The following is a 20,351-nucleotide window of genomic DNA, read 5'->3' on the forward strand; positions in this document are numbered from 1 at the left end:
AAGGAGAGACGTGGGGATGTAAGGGCTTGATTTGGGGTCATGCAGCTTGAGAGTTGGTTCCAAAAAGAACTTCCTGTTGCCCTGCCTAGAGGCAGGATCTTCTCCAGGTCCTCATATCCTCTGTCCTGTTTGTGGAGCAGGGGTGAGGACAGAAAACACAGGGGCCTTGCAGGCACCTGTACTTGTTACCACTTCCCAAACTGGCCTTGCTCTCGTGCTTCCCTGATGTCATCGTCTCCCTTACCCTCCAGATGGCACTGGGGTGGTAGCAGAGCTGTCCTCTTTCATTGCATTGTGTGGGGTGGGAATTCTCTGCCCTGAGCAATGTGAGGAACGGCAAAGGTCAGAACTAGAAAGATCTTTCCCAGTCTGTAGCACTTGGCCCTCTCTCTCTCTCTCTGCTGCTGTTTCCCTCCCACTTTTGAAGCCAGTTACTTTTGGCATCCTTAAGGTTTCTCTCTGTTTCTCATTAGACTACCTGTTGCTTTTGTATAATCTCCCGAGTTGGGTTGCAGGGAGAGAACCAGGAACACACACTAGTTTGACGTCTTGCGCAGGAATGGAAGCTGCAATGTTTTTAAATTATCTGTTTGAGTCTGTGCCCCTTACCAAACTAAACTCATTAAGAGTAGGGATTGTTTCATAGACTTGAGCACAGTTCGTGGTACAGACCTGGTGCCTAGTAAATGACTGTTGAAAGAACATTGTTTCAAAAGGATTCTTCCATTAAAAATATGAATTTACTACCAATACAGAGCTCCCTTAATGTTGTAAAATCATGACTACATTTACTAAAAAACTTAATTCATATGAAAGGTTTTGGGATCATTTAGATCACTTTAGAAGATGTTACAACCCATAGAGTTAAAATAAAAAGAAGAAAACAACTGACATAATATAGTGTTTTATAATTCTTGAAACATTTAACCTATGTTAAGTTAAGCAGGTCTGTTATTTTTAGCCCCATTTTATAGATGAAGAAGCTATGAATCAGAGATGACAAGGATTTATCTAAGACCCAATAGCTAGTAAGTGATGAGCTGATACATTGGCCTGGAAACAGGTCTCCTGACTTTTATTTAGAGACTGATGCTTTTCTTCTTCGTTCCTCAATGCTTTGCTATCCCAGTGGGTATTTGATCACTGGTATTGAACTGACCTGTGCCTATTCTGTCTCTCATCTTTTTGTGCTGGGAAAATGAAACTCAATGTCTTTTACCCAGAGATTAAAGCCAAAGTCCTTACAGAGGACTTAGATGATTGAGGCCCTACATGATCTCTTTCCCATCCTCCGTTTTCATCTACTCTCCTCTTTGTCCGCGTTTCTCCTGCCACACTGGGCTTCTTACTGTTCTTCCAACATACCAGTCATGCTGTTCACTCTGCTAGGAATGCCTGCTCCCAGGTGGCATCTTCACCTCCTTGAAATCTTTGTGCAAAGGTAACCTTCTCAATTAGACTTTCCGTGACTATCCTATTTAAAAGTGCAAGCCGTCTGACTTTGTATATACACTTCCCATTCCCTTTCCTTGAATTGTTTTTCTGTTAGCATTCAGCATATAACTTTTCTAGTTCACGCTACAATTTATTATTCATTGTATTATTGCTTGCCTTTCCTCATTATAATGTTAGTTCCAGTACCTGGCACAGTACATGGCTCAATAAATGTTTGTTGAATGAATGAATGTAGGAAGGAAATTCAATCGATTAAACAAAATTTTGTTAGTAATATTTCATTGTTTTTAATTAAGAAGTTTAGCATTTAAAGTTCTTTTAGCCAGGAGCATGCATTTGCGAATAAGATGGAAATTTACTTTAATTTACTCAGGTTTGTTTATCATTTTAAAGTTTCTTCTGAGTTGTTATGCATATCAGTTTACATAAAATCTACTTTCTTAGAAAAATAATATGATTCTGTGTATAAGATAGACAACAGTATAGTCTCTGGTTATGCATTTGTTTTAATAAAGAAAGCTAGTTAGTGTTGACAGCAATTTAGTATTTTTCAAAATACTACTTAAGATCTAATTTAATTCTGATTTTCTGTAGAATATTCTCCTTATGAAACCATCATATGAATATTGAAATCTTGAGAGTAGACAGTGATTGATCTTACACTGACATTTTTAAAAAAATTTAAATGTTGAACTGTTTTCATAGAATGTTATTAGTTTTCATCCTTTGATGATTAGTTTTAATTATATATTTAATATTTGTGTTCAAATAGTAAAGTAGGAATTTTCTTGATTAGCCTTTACTTTTGTCTAAACATTTCTTTTCTTTCTTGTAGATTTGCTTTGAGGTGACATTGATATGAAATACGGAGTCACCTTTGATAACTTCACCTGGGAAAGACAGAGTCTGCTTTCTTATTAAAAAACCATAAGGAAAACAAATGACCAAAGGAATCATACCAAACGCCAGCTCTACGTCTTTTTGTAGATTCTGTTTTTTAAACCATCAAGACAAATGGCTTGTGATTTAATGACAATGATTTGTTCTTCGACATTATTTTTAGCAGTTTTTTAAAAAATCTTTTTCATCTTAAACTATACAACTCTCCTATAAAATTTAACACATTTAAAAATCTTTAAGGCCTTGTTTAAAAAAGCTTTCAGAACCTTGATGTTTATGTAGCCTTTTTTCACTTGATAAAGTCTTCAAAAATTTACAGCATCAGGAAAGATATGGACTTGGAAACTTATATTATAATAATAGACTGCGGTGAATTTAAGTGGACAGTTGAAGACATCATCCATTTTATCATCAGAAATATCACCTAAGTGTGTAATTCTTAGCTTTAATGCAAACAAAGTTGCTTGACAATGGCCTGGGTAAAATTCTTACGGAAACCTGGTGGCAATCTTGCAAAAGCTTATCAACCTGGGAGTATGCTATCCCTAGCTCCTACCAAAGGCTTGTTGAATGAACCGGGACAGAACAGCTGCTTTCTTAATAGTGCTGTACAGGTGAGACCATAGTTACTTTTTACATTTTAAAAAGTGCTTTTCAGGAAATCTTTTGTTTAATGCTTTTTCAACTTGTAAATTAAGAGTAAAGTTATTATTCAAACACATGGATGAGGAGAACAGATTAGTGGTTACCAGAGAAGGAGGGGATGGGGAGAGGGCGAAAGGGATAAAGGGGGACATATGTATGGTGACAGATAAAAACTAGACTATTGGTGGCGAACATGATGCAGTCTATGCAGAAACTAAAATATAATAATGTACACCCGAAATTACACAATCTTGTAAGCCAATATGACCTCAATAAAATAATTAACTAGTAAAAAAGAATAAAGTTAGTATTGACTGGAATGACTTTTTAATGTCACTTTTTTTTTTTTTTTTTTTTGTGAGGAGATCAGCCCTGAGCTAACATCCGCCAATCCTCCTCTTTTTTTTGCTGAGGAAGACGGCCCTGGGCTAACATCGGTGCCCATCTTCCTCCACTTTATATGGGACGCCGCCACAGCATGGCTTACCAAGCACTGCGTCGGTGCGCGCCCGGGATCCGAACCAGCGAACCCTGGGCCGCCGCAGCGGAACGCGCGCACCTAACCGCTTGCGCCACCGGGCCGGCCCCTAATGTCACTTTTAATGGTAGCAAAAATATTTTGGCTGGGCATTTTAGTTTTTATGATAAATGGAAATGGTTTTTTCAACAGATTGATATGGTATTAAAAAATCTTTTGATTTATAATGTTTACTTAGTAAATTAAGAATATCTTCCTAAAAATACGTAAATTTCCTTTTTTGAATCAGCTAATCTACTCCCCTTCCTCCCTTTTTTTAAGAAACCCAGTAGAATCCCAATAGTTAATATAAAAAGAAACAAGCTGCTTGGGTTGAAATGAGAATGCAGAGTTTTAATCTCAGTACTCAAAGACCCTTCCCCCTCCCCCCTACTGTGGCTCTTACATCACCTCTTATGGAATCATAATTTGGACACCACTGTTCTAGTTAAATTGAAGGTTAATCCATTTTGCTTCAATCCTTGTTAAAATTCTTTTAATTAATAGTATGTATTAACCTGCTTTTCTGCCTTGGATAAATATCCTTTCTTATGTATGGTGTAGTTTTTATTCGGTGGTTCCAGATCTTGTAGTGTCCTGTGTCCTTCTGACCATTGGCTGTACTGTACTAAACGTGAGGAAGATTTAGAATATTGGAATGTTTTTCTGTTGACCCTAGAATATACTGTAAAAGAATTTATTTAAAATAAGTCATTTTTCACATATTTTTTTTCTATTGCTTTTTTTTCTTCCTGAAAACTGGAGTAGAAAGAGAAATATTGGTTAATTGACTCATTTGATAAAAGAACACATCTAGAATGTGTTAGGTGCTCAGACTTCTGACTCAGACCTGTGTTCTCAGTTGCCCTGTGGGCAGATGGGCAAGCTCAAAAGTTTCATAATTTACCCAAGGAAAGAGAGAAATTGGTATTAGGAAAGCATTAATTCTGATTTACTTTGGGCTCCTTAAATGGCAGTCACTGTTCTGCCTTGACTCAAAGATCCCACTGGCATCAAGTGCTGTGAGAAATGCAGGAAAATATTTATTGAATGGCCCTGGATCTAGGGAAATATCCTACCCCCAAAGACTTGGAATTAAATGCTTCTGCTTGAATCAGGCTGTGAGACAGGGCTCCTGTCACTTCACATCGTTTCTTGTTGCTCCTTTTCCGGATCTTCTTTTTGCACTTCTATTTTTCCCTCTGTTTCTTTCCTTTTCTTGGCTCCTAAAATAACTGTGTGTAGTTTGGGGAGATCAAAAGCATATTATAACAAGAGAACATTCTGAGTAAGGACACTTAGATGGTAAAGAAAATGGAGAAGTGTTCCTATGATGATGTATTTTTTAAAAATGAACTTTCCACTGACCTGTACCATGAAGATTATTTATATTGATCTGCATAGTTAATGTTTCTGGTGCTCTTCGCTCCTTTGTGTCGATCCAGCTTTCCATCTGGTATCATTTTCTTCTGCTTGAAGGACCTCTTTTAACATTTCTTGTAGTATAGGTGTATTGGGGATGAATTCTTTCAGCTTTTGTGTGTTTGTAAAAAAGTTCTCTATTTCACTTTTGTTTTTGAAAGATATTTTCACTCATTAAAGAAGTCTAAGTTGACAGTTTTTCTCTTTCAGTACTTGAAAGATTTTGCCCCTCTGTCTTCTAGCTTGCATTATTTTTTTTCCAGTTTTAATGAAAAATAATTGACATACATCACTATGTAAGTTTAAGATGTGCAGCGTGATAGTTTGATTTACATATATCATGAAATGATTACCACAGTAGGTTCAGCTAACATCCATCTTCTCATGTAGACACAATAAAAAGAAGATAAAGAAAAAAGGAAAAAATTTTCTCCTTGTGATGAGAACTCTTAGGATTTACTCTCTTAACAACTTTCCTATACATCATACAGCAGTGTTACGTCTCTAGTACTTATTTATCTTGTAACTGGAAGTTTGTACCTTTTGATCACCTTCCTCCAATTGCCCCTTCCCCCGATCCCCTGCCTCTGGTAACCACACGTCTGATTTCTTTTTCTATGAGTTTGTTTATTTTAGATTCCACGTATAAGTGAGATCATACAGTGTTTGTCTTTCTCTTCCTGACTTATTTTACTCAGCTTAGTGCCTTCAAGTTCCATCTGTGTTGTTGCAAATGGTAGGCTTTCCTCATTATTTATGGCTGAATAATATTCCATTGTATGTATATACCACAACTTCTTTATCCATTCATCCATCAGTGGACGCTTAGGCTGTTTCTATGTCTTGGCTGTTGTAAATAATGCTGCTATGAACGTGGGGGTGCAAGTATCTTTTCTAGTTAGTGTTTTTGTTTCCTATAGATATGTTTCCAGAAGTGGAATTGCTAGATCATATGGTAATTCTGTTTTTCATTTTTTGAGGATCATCTATACTGTTTTTCATAGTGGCTGTACCAATTTACAATCCTACCAACAGTGCACAAGGGTTTCCTTTTCTCCACAGCTATGCCAGCATTTTTCATCTCTTGCCTTTTTGATGATGGCCATTCTAACAGCTCTGAAGTGATATCTCATTATGGTTTTAATTTGCATTTCCTTAATGACTAGTAATGTTGAACATCTTCTCATGTACCTGTTGGCTCTTCGTGTATGTTCTTTGGAGAAATGTCTTTTCGAGTTCTTTGCCCATTTTTTAATTGGGCTATTTGTTTTTTGGCTATTGAGTTGTGTGAGTTCTTTATATATTTTGAATATTAACCCCTTATCAGGTAAATGGTTTGCAAATATTTTTCCCATTCTGTAGGTTGTTTTTACACTTTCTTGGTCATTTCTTTTGCTGTGCAGAAGCTTTTTGTAGTTTGATGTAGTCCCTTTTGTTTATTTTTGATTTTGTTGCTTGTGCTTTAAGTGTCATATTCAAAAAATCATTGCTAAGACCCATGTCAAGGAGTGTTATTCCTGTGTTTCTTCTAGGAATTTCATGGTTTCAGGTCTTACATTTAAGTATTTAATCCATTTTGAGTTAATTTTTGTAAGTGGTATAAGATATGGGTCCAGTTCCGTTCTGTTGCGTGTGAATATCCAGTTATCCCAGCACCATTTATTGAAAAGACTGTCTTTTCTCCATTGAGTGTTCTTGGCTCCCTTGTCAAATATTAGTTGACCATATGTGCTTGGGTTTATTTTTTGGCTCTCATTTCTGTTCTATTGGTCTACTCATCTGTTTTTATGCCAGTACCATACTGGTTTGATGACTATAGCTTTATTGTATAGCTTGAAATCAGGAAGTGTGATGCGTCTTGCTTTGTTCTTCTTTCTCAGGATTTCTTTGGCTATTTGGAGTTGTTTGTGGTTCCATATAAATTTTAGGAGTGTTGTTTCTACTTCTGTAAAAAATGCCCCTGGAATCTTGATAGAGATTGCATTGAATCTATACGTGGCTTTTGGTAGTATGGAGATTTTAACAATATTAGTTCTTCCAATCCATGAACACAGGATACCTTTCCGTTTATTTGTGACTTCTTCGATTTCTTTCATCAATGTCTGGTAGTTTTCAGAGTAGAGATCTTTCACCTCCTTAGTTAAATTTATTCCTAAGTATTTTATTGTTTTTGATACTATTGTAAATGTGATTGATTTCTTTATTTATTTTTTAGAAAATTCATTGTGGGTGTATAGAAATGCTGTAGATTTTTGTTTGTTAATTTTGTATCCTGCAACTTTACTGAATTAATTGATTAGATGTAATAGTTCTTTGGTTGAGTCTTTAGGATTTTCTCAATATAAAAGCATGTCATCTGCAGTAGAGACAATTTTACTTTTTCCTTTCCAATTCTGGTACCTTTTATTTCTTTTCTTGCCTGATTACTCTAGCTGAGACTCGAGTACTGTGTTGTATAGGAGTGGTGAGAGTGGGCACCCTTGTCTTGTTCCAGATCTTAGAGGAAAAACTTTGAACTTTTCACCATTGAGTATCTTCTAGCTCACATTATTTCTCATGAAAAGCCTGCTGTCATTTTTATCTTTGTGCTTCTGTATATAATGTGTTCTTTTTCTCTGGCTGCTTTTAATATTTTCTCTTTATCACTGGTTTAAAGCTATTTGATTATGATGTGTCTTGACATAGTTTTCTTTTGGGATTTATTGAGCATCTTGGATCCGTGGGTTATAATTTTAATCAAATTTGGAAACACTTTGACCATTATTTCTTCAAATAATTTTTTTGTCTCTCCCCTCCTTTGGGGGACTCCAATTACGTATATTGGTTGCTTGAAGTTGTCCCACAGCTCCATGATGCTGTATTCATTTTCTTTCTCAGTCTTTTGTTCTCTCTGTTTCATTTTGTATGGTTTCTCTTGCTGTGTCTTCGCGGTCATTAACTTTTCCTTTGCAGTGTCTAATCTGCTATTTATCCTATCCAGTGTATTTTTTATATCAGACATTGCAATTTTCACCTCTAGAAGTTTGATCTGGGTCTTTTTAAAATCTCTTTCATGTCTATACTTAATATGTTCACTCTTTTCCTTAGCTTCTTAGATGTACAAAATATAATAGTTGTTTTAATGTACTTGTCTACTAATTCTGTCATTTATGCAAATTCTAGGTGTTTCAATTGATTTTTTTTTCTTCCTCATTTTGGAGTATATTTTCTTGTTTCTTTTAATGCCTGGTAATTTTTTATTGAATGTCTTTTAATCCCTGTAATTTTTGAGTTTTACCTTGTTGGGTGATGGATAGTTTTATATTCCTAAAAATATTCTTGAACTTTGTTCTGCGCTAGGGTTACTTTATTGGGAAACAGTTTGATCGCTTTACTTTTAAGGTTTCTTAGGCAGTGCCAGAGCTGTGTTCATTCTAGGGTTAATTTCTCTGCTACTGGGGCAAGATCCTTCTTCTTTAATCAAAATTCTGTGAATTATGAAGCTTTCCACTTTCGCTGTTGGAAACAGGCACATCCTAGGCTGGTATGAGCTCTAGGTACTTTCCCTCTAATCTTTTTGGGTATTTTTTTCCACGGCCTCAGGTAGTTTCCTCACATGACTCACCTGAATACTCGAAGGGGACCCTGTACAGAGCTCTGGTGTTAACTCTCTGGGCAGCTCTCTCCTCTGCAGCACTGCCCTGCCAACTCTGACTGCTTTGGCTTCCCTGAACTCCCAGCTCCATCTCTTCAATGTAGGGGATTTTCTGGCCTTTGATGTTGAAATGTCTGCCATATAAATTAATTTGCAAAGCCAATCCTCACTGACAAAACAGCTATTCAAATAGTTTTTGTCAGAAAAAGCCTGACTTCATTTTAAAGAATTCAAAATACAAATGTTAATATGTAGTTTGGTGAATACTTTTTAAAACTGCTGAGAAATATTGTGGAATACCTCTTGTAAGAAATTACTGAAAGTGGACATTCTTAAAATGTTATGCATGTGGGGCCGGCCCGGTGGCGCAAGCGGTTAAGTGCGTGCGCTCTGCTGCGGCGGCCCGGGGTTCGCTGGTTCGGATCCCAGGTGCGCACCGACGCACTGCTTGGTAAGCCATGCTGTGGCGGCGTCCCATATAAAGTGGAGGAAGATGGGCACCGATGTTAGCCCAGGGCCGTCTTCCTCAGCAAAAAAAAAAAAAGAGGAGGATTGGCGGATGTTAGCTCAGGGCTGATCTCCTCACAAAAAAAAAAAAAAAAAAAAAAAAAAAAATGTTATGCATGTGATATAAGTCAGAAAAATGAATTTATATGCCATTTCTTGTTACTTAATTTTAAAGTTATTTTTTAGATCTTTTTGAAATGAGAAATATGAGAGGTTTGTATTCCTTTTTTAAATGCATGTGCATATATGTATTGATCTTTTGGAAATAATTAAATAAGAAACATGTATAAACATTCAAAAATAAGCACATTAATTTTGTTAGGTGCCATGTTAAAATGCTACATGCAAATAATGCAAAAGAAAACAACTAGTCCAACAAACTGTTTAGACTTTAATTTTTTTAAACAAGTGGTACAGTACAATTAACATTTTAAAAAGAACTAGGATGAGGATTAACAATAATTAGAACAATTTTTGATATGAATTTGTTAAAATAGGTTTTAAACTGTTGTGTTGAAAAATGTACAGAGAATTTGCAAATTCACATAAAATACTTTTCTGTAGCTTGGATCCAGTGTAACTTAAAAATTTTGCTAATCCCAGAAAACTTTCCGGTTACGTTTGAAAGACTCACTTCGCTAGCCTTATAAACAGTTTATAGAGTGTATTGTCTTTTGGCTGAATATTGTAAACTTTTCCTGATGAGAAAGTAGTACAATTAAGTATGTATGGCATATTGGTGTGGTTTTAAAGTCTCTAAGTTAAAAGCAAAGTTATAATATTTATGGCTATCATTTGTTGTGTTCTTACTGTGTGCTAGACACTTATCTGAACACTACGTTTTATCTAATTGAAACGTTACAGCAATCCAGAGAGGTAGGTACTATGTTTATCCTCATTTTACTGATGGGAAAACTGAGTTTCAGAAAATATTTTGCCCACGTCAGCCCAGGCGCTGGTAAACAATAAAGCCAGAGTTAGAACCCAGGCAGCCTGCCTTCAGAGGTTGTTATTAACCACCATGCTGTGTTACTTCCCAAAGCTTTGCTGTCATGATCTTCTTCTTCCTTGTTGGTAATATGAATTTCATGTAGTGTATTTTATGGTATGATAGGATATGATATACAAGAAAGTTATGAAACATTTTCAAGTGCTTTACAAAACACTGAGTTATTTGTGATAGGTAAATGGGTCCTATTAGTTAGGCTTTAAGAAAGGCAACTCTCAGAGGGAAATGTTGAAGTGACCTTTAGTTATTGAATAATTGAAAATGTAGGAAACATTAAAATCATTTGTTTCTGTTAACCTTTGTTTTTAGTTGGGAGAAACGAGAGGCCATGAATGAATTTTCTTAGTTATATTACTTGAGGAAATGACTGAACGATGTAGGGGAACTTGAAGAGTTTCATTGTTTGTTGTAGTAGTATTTACAGCAACAAATACAGCTGACACGCATTGCATGCCAGTTATGTACTGGGCACTGCTCTAAACACTTTACATATTATTACGTACTATTTATTCCTTACAAAAACTCTATGGGGCATGACTATTATTATTCTCATGGTGCAGATTTCAGGTTTTTCAGAATGATTTTAAGTGCTAGATTGATTTATTTCAACAATTACAGTCTTTTTTTTTGTTTTGTTTTTGTCTTTTAGTAGCAGATGAGAAATGGATAATTTGCAGAAAATATATTCAGGTTATTTCTTAACTGCTGTCTCTTACCATGCTGCACCCCCCATTACCACAGAGATGCCCCTCTCTCATTTAGTATACAGTGACCACATGGGCCACTGCTCACCCCTTTTTCTTTCCACAAAGTGCTGACCCCTGTTTGGTACACCCTAGCTTTCGACTCCAATGATATTTCCTTCCTAAATTTCGGTTTGTAATGAGTATTATAATCACTTCCTCTTTCATGTCTCTGCCAAGTCCTCCATTCAGTATGCCATGTTTTCTGTTCATATAAAATCCTTAACTGAGAAATTAGGTTTTTCCTGCTATATTCCTGTCATGATTTTTACATGTGAGTCGATAGGAAGATCTTCTAAATCCATCTTTTATATGCACTACATGTATGTAGCAGTTTTATACTTGCTGTTATTTTTAGTGGTTGTGGATGTCTGATTGTGTACAAGAGATTAAGAGAAGTTATTTATTTTAAAAATATTTAAATCTGTCTTTTCTCACGGTGAGAAAAATCTTACTGTGTTCTTTCTTCGCATCTCACTATTTTTTAGGTTTTATGGCAATTGGATATATTCCGACGAAGCTTGCGAGTTCTGACTGGACATGTTTGTCAAGGAGATGCCTGCATATTTTGTGCGTTGAAGGTAACTTTTTAATAGTTCTGAAAAATTACTATCAATTCTTTCTCCAAAAATTTTATTTTATTTTATAGTTGATATTTGGTCAGTTTATTTGTAATTCAACTTCATTGTCAAGTGATTTATAGTTTTGAATTCTTAAAGTATGGTTTATTGAGGCTTGTTTTCATTTTCCACTTTTATATAAGGACAGCTACAATTAATATTCTGAATAGTATAAATTGTTAGGAACATTACATTTTTCATTATTCTGAAATAATTCTCTATTCATTTTAACAAATGTTTTTGAGCTACTACTGAATTCTGGGCACCGCTGTAGTTACTGAGGATATGCAGTGAACAAACTGATCAGAACCCCTGCTCTCATGGAGCTCGTATTCTCATAGGGGAGGAGACAGTAAGGAAGCAGAATACAGAGTATGCTGGATGATGTTAATTGCTCAGGAGATGAAATAAATCAGGGAGAGGGAATAGAGAGTGTGGAGTGGACAGGAAAGCCTCACCAAGAAAGCACCATTTGAATCAAGACCTGGAAAAGGTGCCGGAGTGGACTAGGGCGTTCCAGGCAGGCAGAGAAACAGCAACTGCAAAGGCCCTGAGGCGGGAGTGTGCTGACATGTTCCAGGAACCTGGGTGGCAGAAGCTTTGTGAGCAACGGGGAGAGTGATAGAGGTGAGCTCAGGGGTGAGGTGAGTCGTGGCTGCTTTAAAACATGTCTGCAGGTTCTTTTGCATTCATCCTGTTAAAAAGGTGGAGTCTCATTCCTTGAATATGGGCTGGCCTTAGTGATTCTTTTCAGTCACATAGAGTGTGGCAGAAATGATGCTGCAGGCATTGAGGTTTGGTTATGTCATTATATACTTATTCTTGCTTAACATAATTTTAATTCCTATAGTATACTTTTAGATTTAAGGCAATTTATCTCAAAACTCTTCCTTAAACAACCCGCATCAGAGTCAGCTGGGGAACAGTTTAAAAATGTCTTAGTCGACCAGAATCTCTGAGGATGCGACCTGAAAGCGCTATGTGTTTAATTCTTGTTCACACATTTGCTCACACTTGATTTAGAGTCTGGGGCAGTCATTTCTAACATAACTGATACAAATAATTAATTTTTTATGGGATTTTCAAGCAAAACAGTGTTTTGTATTAGTGTCTAAGTCTAGTGTTTTGAGTTTCACTATGTTGTAATGAAATTATTGAAGTGTTTTATGGTTGTTGACATTACACTTACTGATGTACTTGTTGATTTGCAGACAACATTTGCACAGTTTCAGCACAGTCGAGAAAAAGCACTCCCCTCAGATAACATAAGGCACGCTCTTGCAGAAAGCTTCAAAGATGAGCAGCGATTTCAGCTTGGCCTTATGGATGATGCTGCAGAGTGCTTTGTAAGTATTTTTGATAATCCTTAAGTCTGGATACTAGTTTGCATTCCTTAAATGATGCAAATTTTGAGACAACTTAAACATAAATTTATAACAATGGAAAAGTATCAGAATTGGTCAGTGAATCCATGACTTATCCTTCAGAGCTCCTTTAAATCCATCTGTGTTTCGTGTATGTTTGCTTTTGATGATTTGTGCTGCTTTAATTTGTATTGAGTGTTTGTAAAATACTAGAATATTTTAAAATTTATTTATTGGAGCAAAACAGTTTATTAAATATAAATTATATCACTTTTAAGGAAGTGTTCTGCCTCCACAGGATTTACATGTGCAACACACTGCCAGCAGTAACATTTCTCATTACATGCAATGCAGTGATTCTCTGTGGGAAAGAAGTGGATCTTGGTGGGCAGCCATCAGGGGCAGCAGTTCTGATATGTATCTCATTCCAGGTTGAGAATCACTGCCTGAGGTTAATGTTCTGAGACTCTGTTACCACCATATTGATAAGGAGAGCATTCCTTTGATCAGCAGTGTACCTTATACACCTTCTAAAATATGTATGTTGATTCCTAAATGTTTCGGTAACATAGATGTCACCTATGGTTAAGGTATAACCACTTCTTCTCTTAGTCCTGTATCTGTTCAGCAAATTCTGTAAATTCTTTTCATCAGAAACCCTTTTAAGGGTTTCCTTGCCATATGATTTCTCTGTCGTCACTCCTTCCTTGTCGAGGCCTCTACTCTCGATATGATTTAAGCCTCTTTACTAGTGTCCTTTCAGCATATCCTCTTTACAGGCTGTTTTTAACGGCCGTCAGATTAACGTAGTTTTCTTCAGATTAGTGATTGCTCTTCATATATTTCTGTAATTCAAATCTAGGCTCTTCTGACATTTAAGCCCCTTTACAGTTAAATTCCAGCTTATCTCTTTGCTTCCTCCCTGAATTTTCCCTTCCAGTGAGATGGTTCCGTTCTGTTCTTCAAACACATCTTTTCAATTCCTGCTTTACGGGCTTTCTTCAAGTTCCTGAAACATTTAACACTTTTCTAATCTATTGTTTGTTAAGGGTCCATCTAAGTTATACCTACTGGACAATGTATGATTACACCACCCCAGCCAATTCTCTGAATTTCTGTAGAATTTACTATCTGTAGAATTCATTTGGCATCTATATGTTATTACCATTTTTTTAATGAGCATCTTTACTGTTTCCTTGGACAGCTGGAAAGCTCCTTCACTAGTGTACTGCTTAGCAAACTTGCTATGTTGATTAAGGTGTGTCAAAAACAGCATACACAGTCATGAAATATGCTTTTCATATTTCTTATATTTATAATTGATCCATTGCTTAAAACATAAATATATTTTGCACAATACTGTACTTTATAGTTTTACTTTCACTTAAATGTACTAATACATGATATGATAATTCATGGAATATCTGGAAATGCAGTCTTAAATAATTGGATGGTTTTAAATGTCCTGGGGCAGAATGGAGGGGTGGGGGAGGAGTTGGCTAATTAAAAGAATCTATTGGTTAAGCCTTGGTAAAAAGAAGGATTATTTTGTTAAAGAAATAAATACCCCTTATTGATCTGTATTACAAATCTGAACTTTCATATGAAATTTGTTGCAGAGCACATTCCTTGCATTAAGGTGTTAGTGCAGATATTAAAAGCCTTTATCATTGATACTTTGATGTAAGTTATATAGACTATCCAGATGATCCAAGTAGGATTTTTGAAAAATTAACTGCTTTTTCAAAATCATATGAGAAAGCTGAGAACATAGGAAACAACATTTTCTAATATTAAATTCTAGATGTCAGCCACCATGAGTTGATTTTTAAAAGAGTTTTAAAAATCTTTATTAAAATCATATGTTACATTATAGTGTTTGTTTTGTTAAGAATTTTTTTAAGGTAATGCTACAAAAGGTGAATAATTGAACAACGTTTGCTGTGTTGATGAAAGAGGAAAGCTGAAAAGCTGACAATGTGTATGGCACTCCTGTATGTAACACTTTGGAAAATCTTAAAAAGATTTTTAAGTTTGTAAAGTTAAAAAGAGTTGTATTTCGAAGTGTCCTCTGTAAGATCCACAACTCATTTGTCTTTTAATTTTTAAATTAGGAAAATATATTGGAGAGGATTCATTTTCACATAGTGCCAAGCAGAGACGCAGACATGTGTACCTCCAAGTCCTGTGTCACTCACCAGAAGTTTGCTATGACTCTGTATGAACAGGTGAGATGGCTTCACTAGTTTATTAGATATTTATGTAATCAATGTAATTAAATATAAATTAAACATATGTTTTTACCTATAGTGTGTGTGTCGTAGCTGTGGAGCATCATCAGATCCTCTCCCTTTTACAGAATTTGTGCGGTACATTTCTACAACAGCCCTATGGTAAGAATATATTAAAGCATATTTACCAAAGATGTTAATAATGCATTTAAGCACATTGAGCATTTATTTTATAAAACTATGACATATGTGAATTTCTACTCTCTGTCTGAGATTAACAAATATACTATCATCAGAGGTACAGTACCTCTATACTATACAAGTGTTGTCTATCTTAGTTGGCTCTTTCTGATTGAGCCTAATCTATGTACCATTTAGTGAAATGTACTAAACAGTCAAAATTTACAGTTGGCCTGGTGGCACAAGTGGTTAAGTGCGCGCGCTCCACTGCGGCAGCCTGGGGTTCGCCGGTTCAGATCCTGGGCGCACACTGATGCACCGCTTGTCAAGCCATGCTGTGGCGGCATCCCATATAAAGTAGAGGAAGATGGGCATGGATGTTAGCCCAGGGCCAGTCTTCCTCAGCAAAAAAAAAAAAAAAAAAAAAAAAAGAAGAGGATTGGCAGATGTTAGCTCAGGGCTGATCTTTCTCACACACAAAAAATTTACATCTACTTATATTTATAGCAAGTTTTTGGAACAATGAAGGAGATTTTAAAATGACAAACTCAGTGGTAAATGGAATTGCATGTGATTTCTTCATTTTTGCTAAGGTGTTACCTTTATAGTGGCCATGTTTCCTGTCACCTCCACCATGTCCCTTCATGGTGATGATGGAAGCTAGGGTAAGCAGAAAAGGGGGAAAAAAGGAAAAATAATCCTCCATTAGGTTTATTGCATTTAAGGCCTCAACATTTACCTGAAATAAAAGTTTTCCATGCTTGCCTGCCCCCTCTCTCCCTCCATCCTCCATTCCTCCCTATCCATGAAACATTAGCTAGTTAGGGATCCAGAAATGATCCCTAGACTTTACATAATAAGAATTGTTTGAACACTTTCGAACAGGTATTTGAGAATATAAATATTTGATGTACGATAAACATTGAATATGATCATAAATGTTTACAGATATTTTAATTCAAAAGATAAAACATGGATCAATAATTATCAGAGTACATCAGTACAACAGTTAGTTGATAAATGCAACCAATATTTTTATCATTGTGCAAAATGAATATGAGGTGTTTATCCATTTAATTATATTATTAAACTTCCTGGCTTTCTTGGATGTAGCACGTTATTTCTTACAGATTATTGAATAATAACAATTTGGTTATTTGGTTGTGTTTAGTATCTTTGTTATATATACAGAGTTGGGAAACATTTGTTTAGAGAAATATTCCCTAAACTTCATTCAATTGTCTGCTCATTTTTTTCATTTTGTATGAAAAAGAAGATGGTGTTTGAACAAGAATAGACCACAAATTAATTGGATTAGTGGTTACCAGAGAGGAAGGAGGGAGGGAGGAGGGCGAAAGGGATGGTTAGGCACATGTGTGTGGAGGTGGATTGTAATTAGTATTTGGGTGGTGAATGTGATGTAATCTATGCAGAAATAGAAGTATAATGTTGTACACCTGCAATTTATACAATGTTATAAACCAACGTGACCGGAATAAAATTTAAAAAAAAAAAAAAAAAAACCTATAAAACTTTGTCTACCTTGAAACTCTTGTTTTAAATGCCAGTGCTCTGAGGCAGTATCTTAAGTAATTAGATCAGTCTCTCCCTGGTCCACAACCACATTATAAGACCCCAGACTTTGAATTCTAATTATAATCTCTCTCTTTTTATTGGTAATAAGTATTGAATGCCAATTATTGAATGTTTACTGTGTTCCAGTCTTTGCGCAAATTGTCGCTTTTAATCTTAACAAAAACACTATTTTGTTGATGAAGAAATAGGTTTAATGAGGTTAATCTGGTAAATGGACTAATTAAGATTAAAACCCTGGTCTGGTTTCATTTCAAATTCAAAATTTGTTTGGTTAACCACTACTCTGATGCTGTCAATTTTGTGAAACCATTATGTGCAATTTGAAGGAGCCTATCAGATTTATGCTTTCTAGTATATTTGTGAAGTGCTTTAGAAGAATGGGTACTTTTAGTTGTTATTGAATATTGTATATTATTTAAACTGCTGAACCTAAAATATATGCAGCTCTAGGACAGTTATATTACTATGAGGTAGAACCAGAGCATCTAGAATGGAAACTAGGAAGGGTATTTGAGTTTACAATACATCACTTTGTGGAAAGGTTTAACTAGTTGCTTAAAGGCACTTAATACCTTGATATGTAAAAATGTGACTCAAGGGGAAGTTGAATAAAAAGTGACACAGATACCCTGCCTAGGTTCTTATGAAATGATTAGCATTCATAATAGGAACAAAAGACACAAGCCTGGCTTAAAGAGCTTTGGTTGTGACTTCTACATTAATCAGCAAAGGGCCGGGCCCTTCTTTTAGCTGAAAATGATAATTTTGTTTCTGGGAACTTTAAGCCGGAGAGGGAGCCTTTCCTACAGTTTGTTGTTCATGTTAGACCACAGTTTAAACTCAAGTCCCTAATTGTTAAGTAATAATGTAAAAGAAACATTTAACTTAGAACTACCTTCAGACGGAACATCTTACCTCGTTCGTGTAGTTCGGAACAATGGTATAATTTCATGTTATTTTATTCTATTCTTGACATAATATTTTCATCATACACTTGCCAAATTTCACAATTTTCACTTTATGGAAGTTTACTTTATGGTTAATTTTTCAGACAAACTCATGTTTTAAGAGAAAAAAAGTGATCATACCTATATTGACAACTTAGTATTTTTAATGCATAGTTTATTAGATCTTTTATAAGTTCATAGGCCAGATTTGGGACTGCTTCTTCTTTTGTAGCAATGAAGTTGAAAGAATGATGGAAAGGCATGAACGCTTTAAGCCTGAAATGTTTGCAGAATTGCTACAAGCAGCAAATACAACTGATGACTATCGGAAATGTCCTGTAAGTATAATTTGGAGAATATTAGTATGTGTCTATGTTTGTAAATTTGAACTAGACATTTGAAAGTAGACATTCAGAAATGATCATGTAAATATTATATGGAATTAATTTTAAGAATTTTTTTCAACATTATTTTAGATAACTATATCATGGGAGCTATCTATCTTAGCATTATTTCTTTAAAAACTCTTAATTTTGTGAAGGATTTGAGGTAGCATATGTTGATTAATTTTTTTTAAGTTCTGAAATCTATCATTTAACTAAAGAGAAAGTTAGTTTCTTTTTTTTTCCTTTAAATAAACATTACAAATGGTATCATTCTTTTCTCATGTAATATTAATGACTTCAAGGGTTTTCTACTTTTTTTAGGTTCAATTCTTGTTTTAACAAATTTACAAAAATATTAAAGAAAAGTACTTTGATTTAAAATAAACTTCCTTTTTAATCAATAATTAAGACAAATAGTTTGCTCGAAGTCCATTTTACTTTGCTGAAGAAATAAATTTCTGATATATATTAAGATTCTCATTGCATAATACAATCTGTTAGAAAATTTTAAAACTTGCCTTTTGTGTTTTTCTTTAGAGTAACTGTGGCCAAAAAATAAAAATTCGCCGTGTTTTAATGAATTGCCCAGAGATTGTTACAATTGGTTTAGTCTGGGATTCTGAGCATTCTGACTTGACCGAAGATGTTGTTCGGAATCTGGCAACACATCTTTATCTTCCTGGGGTATCTCAACTGTTTTTATTCTCTTCCCTTTTATCTTTCAGTTCCTCTAAAACATCTTCATATATTATAATACACTTTGTTTTTCAGAACTAAATTTTCTTTTTTTTTTCTTTTTTGAGGAAGATCAGCCCTGAGCTAACATCTGTGCTAATCCTCCTCTTTTTGCTGAGGAAGACCGGCTCTGAGCTAACATCTATTGCCAATCCTCCTCCTTTTTTTCCCCAAAGCCCCAGTAGATAGTTGTATGTCATAGTTGCACGTCCTTCTAGTTGCTGTATGTGGGACGCGGCCTCAGCATGGCCGGAGAAGCGGTGCGTCGGTGCGCGCCCAGGATCCAAACCCTGGCCGCCAGTGGCAGAGTGCGTGCAGTTAACTGCTAAGCCACGGGCTGGCCCTAAATTTTCTTTTTAAAGGAAATAATGTTCAGCTGTAACTCTGATCAAGTTAATCAAATCAGGCTAACTGGAATGCCTTTCATGCATAGACTGGGAGTGGCTTATCAATTACAAACTAAACTGTCTCATACCCTATCCCTGTTTCGCTCTAGAATGATGATGATATGATGTTATATGTGTGTGTGTATGGGTATATATATGATAATGATTATAAATATAAATAGTAATCTAGAAAGGTTTAAGATTTAAAATTCATCTACAGCAGTGATTTCTTAAAATGCTTATTACCATCTTAATATATTTTGAATTGGTTTATATTACAATTAAACTTCTAGATAATTATCTTTTAGATAATATGTTTAATGTATGTTTGAATTCATGATTCAATCAAGAATTATCAGGAAATGTGTCATTTATCTCATACTTTGAGTTTATGTATGTGAAGTATCAGTTCTGTTATTGAAGAAACTGTGTTACTGAACTAAATTGTAGCAAACTCATTTTATTGGATTTAATATTTCTTATGGACCAATGAAAAATAGTAACTCTGTTAACAGTGCAGTGTCAGTGGTGATGTCAGTACTAATATAATATTGAATTGGATTGCAGTATGCATGAGAAATATTTTTCATAGTGAATCAAATACATGATTCATCAAATTATTCTTCATTTTTAAAAATATACAGTATTAAATGTACATTATTAATTTTTTAAATAGCTTTTTTATAGGGTTACTGATGAAAATGCCAAAAATAGTGAACTTCACCTTGTTGGTATAATCTGCTACACTAGCCGACATTATTGTGCCTTTGCTTTTCATACCAAGAGTTCAAAATGGGTGTTTTTTGATGATGCAAATGTGAAGGAGGTAAGTGACACTTTCACTAACTGGAATAATTATTGTGATTCTTACTTTTTAGGAATTAATGATATATAATATAGATATGATGAAATGATGTAATTATATAAAATAATGATATAATTATTATATAAAATAATAAATGAACTTAATGATAAGAGCATCATTAAGTTCACACTTCCTTTTATTAATTCTTGAAATCTAGTTTATTTTGAAGTTAGCTTTTAAACCAGTTAATTTCGAGAATAATAAAAAGA

At 35.0% G+C, this 20,351-nt stretch overlaps 1 protein-coding gene across 5 annotated transcripts in view; it reads left to right on the plus strand.

Moving 5' to 3' along the window:
- The window catches only part of USP53 (ubiquitin specific peptidase 53), a 65,718-nt gene that overhangs the window by 18,520 nt on the left and 26,847 nt on the right, over positions 1–20,351 (plus strand). For 2 of the 5 annotated variants that reach the window (XM_058549970.1, XM_058549969.1), the window contains 8 exons: positions 2,291–2,969; positions 11,321–11,413; positions 12,664–12,798; positions 14,931–15,044; positions 15,127–15,209; positions 18,003–18,108; positions 18,694–18,840; positions 19,954–20,103. In XM_058549970.1, coding sequence (XP_058405953.1) covers positions 2,826–2,969; positions 11,321–11,413; positions 12,664–12,798; positions 14,931–15,044; positions 15,127–15,209; positions 18,003–18,108; positions 18,694–18,840; positions 19,954–20,103 — 972 coding nt within the window. In that variant the 5' untranslated portion in view covers positions 2,291–2,825. Of the gene's footprint in view, positions 1–979; positions 1,029–2,290; positions 2,970–11,320; positions 11,414–11,665; positions 12,080–12,663; positions 12,799–14,930; positions 15,045–15,126; positions 15,210–18,002; positions 18,109–18,693; positions 18,841–19,953; positions 20,104–20,351 lie in introns of those variants that run through there. The other 3 variants (XM_058549971.1, XM_058549972.1, XM_058549973.1) reach the window with 3 other exon arrangements.

Source organism: Diceros bicornis, chromosome 11 (assembly GCF_020826845.1).
Source record: "Diceros bicornis minor isolate mBicDic1 chromosome 11, mDicBic1.mat.cur, whole genome shotgun sequence".
NCBI lineage: Eukaryota > Metazoa > Chordata > Mammalia > Perissodactyla > Rhinocerotidae > Diceros > Diceros bicornis.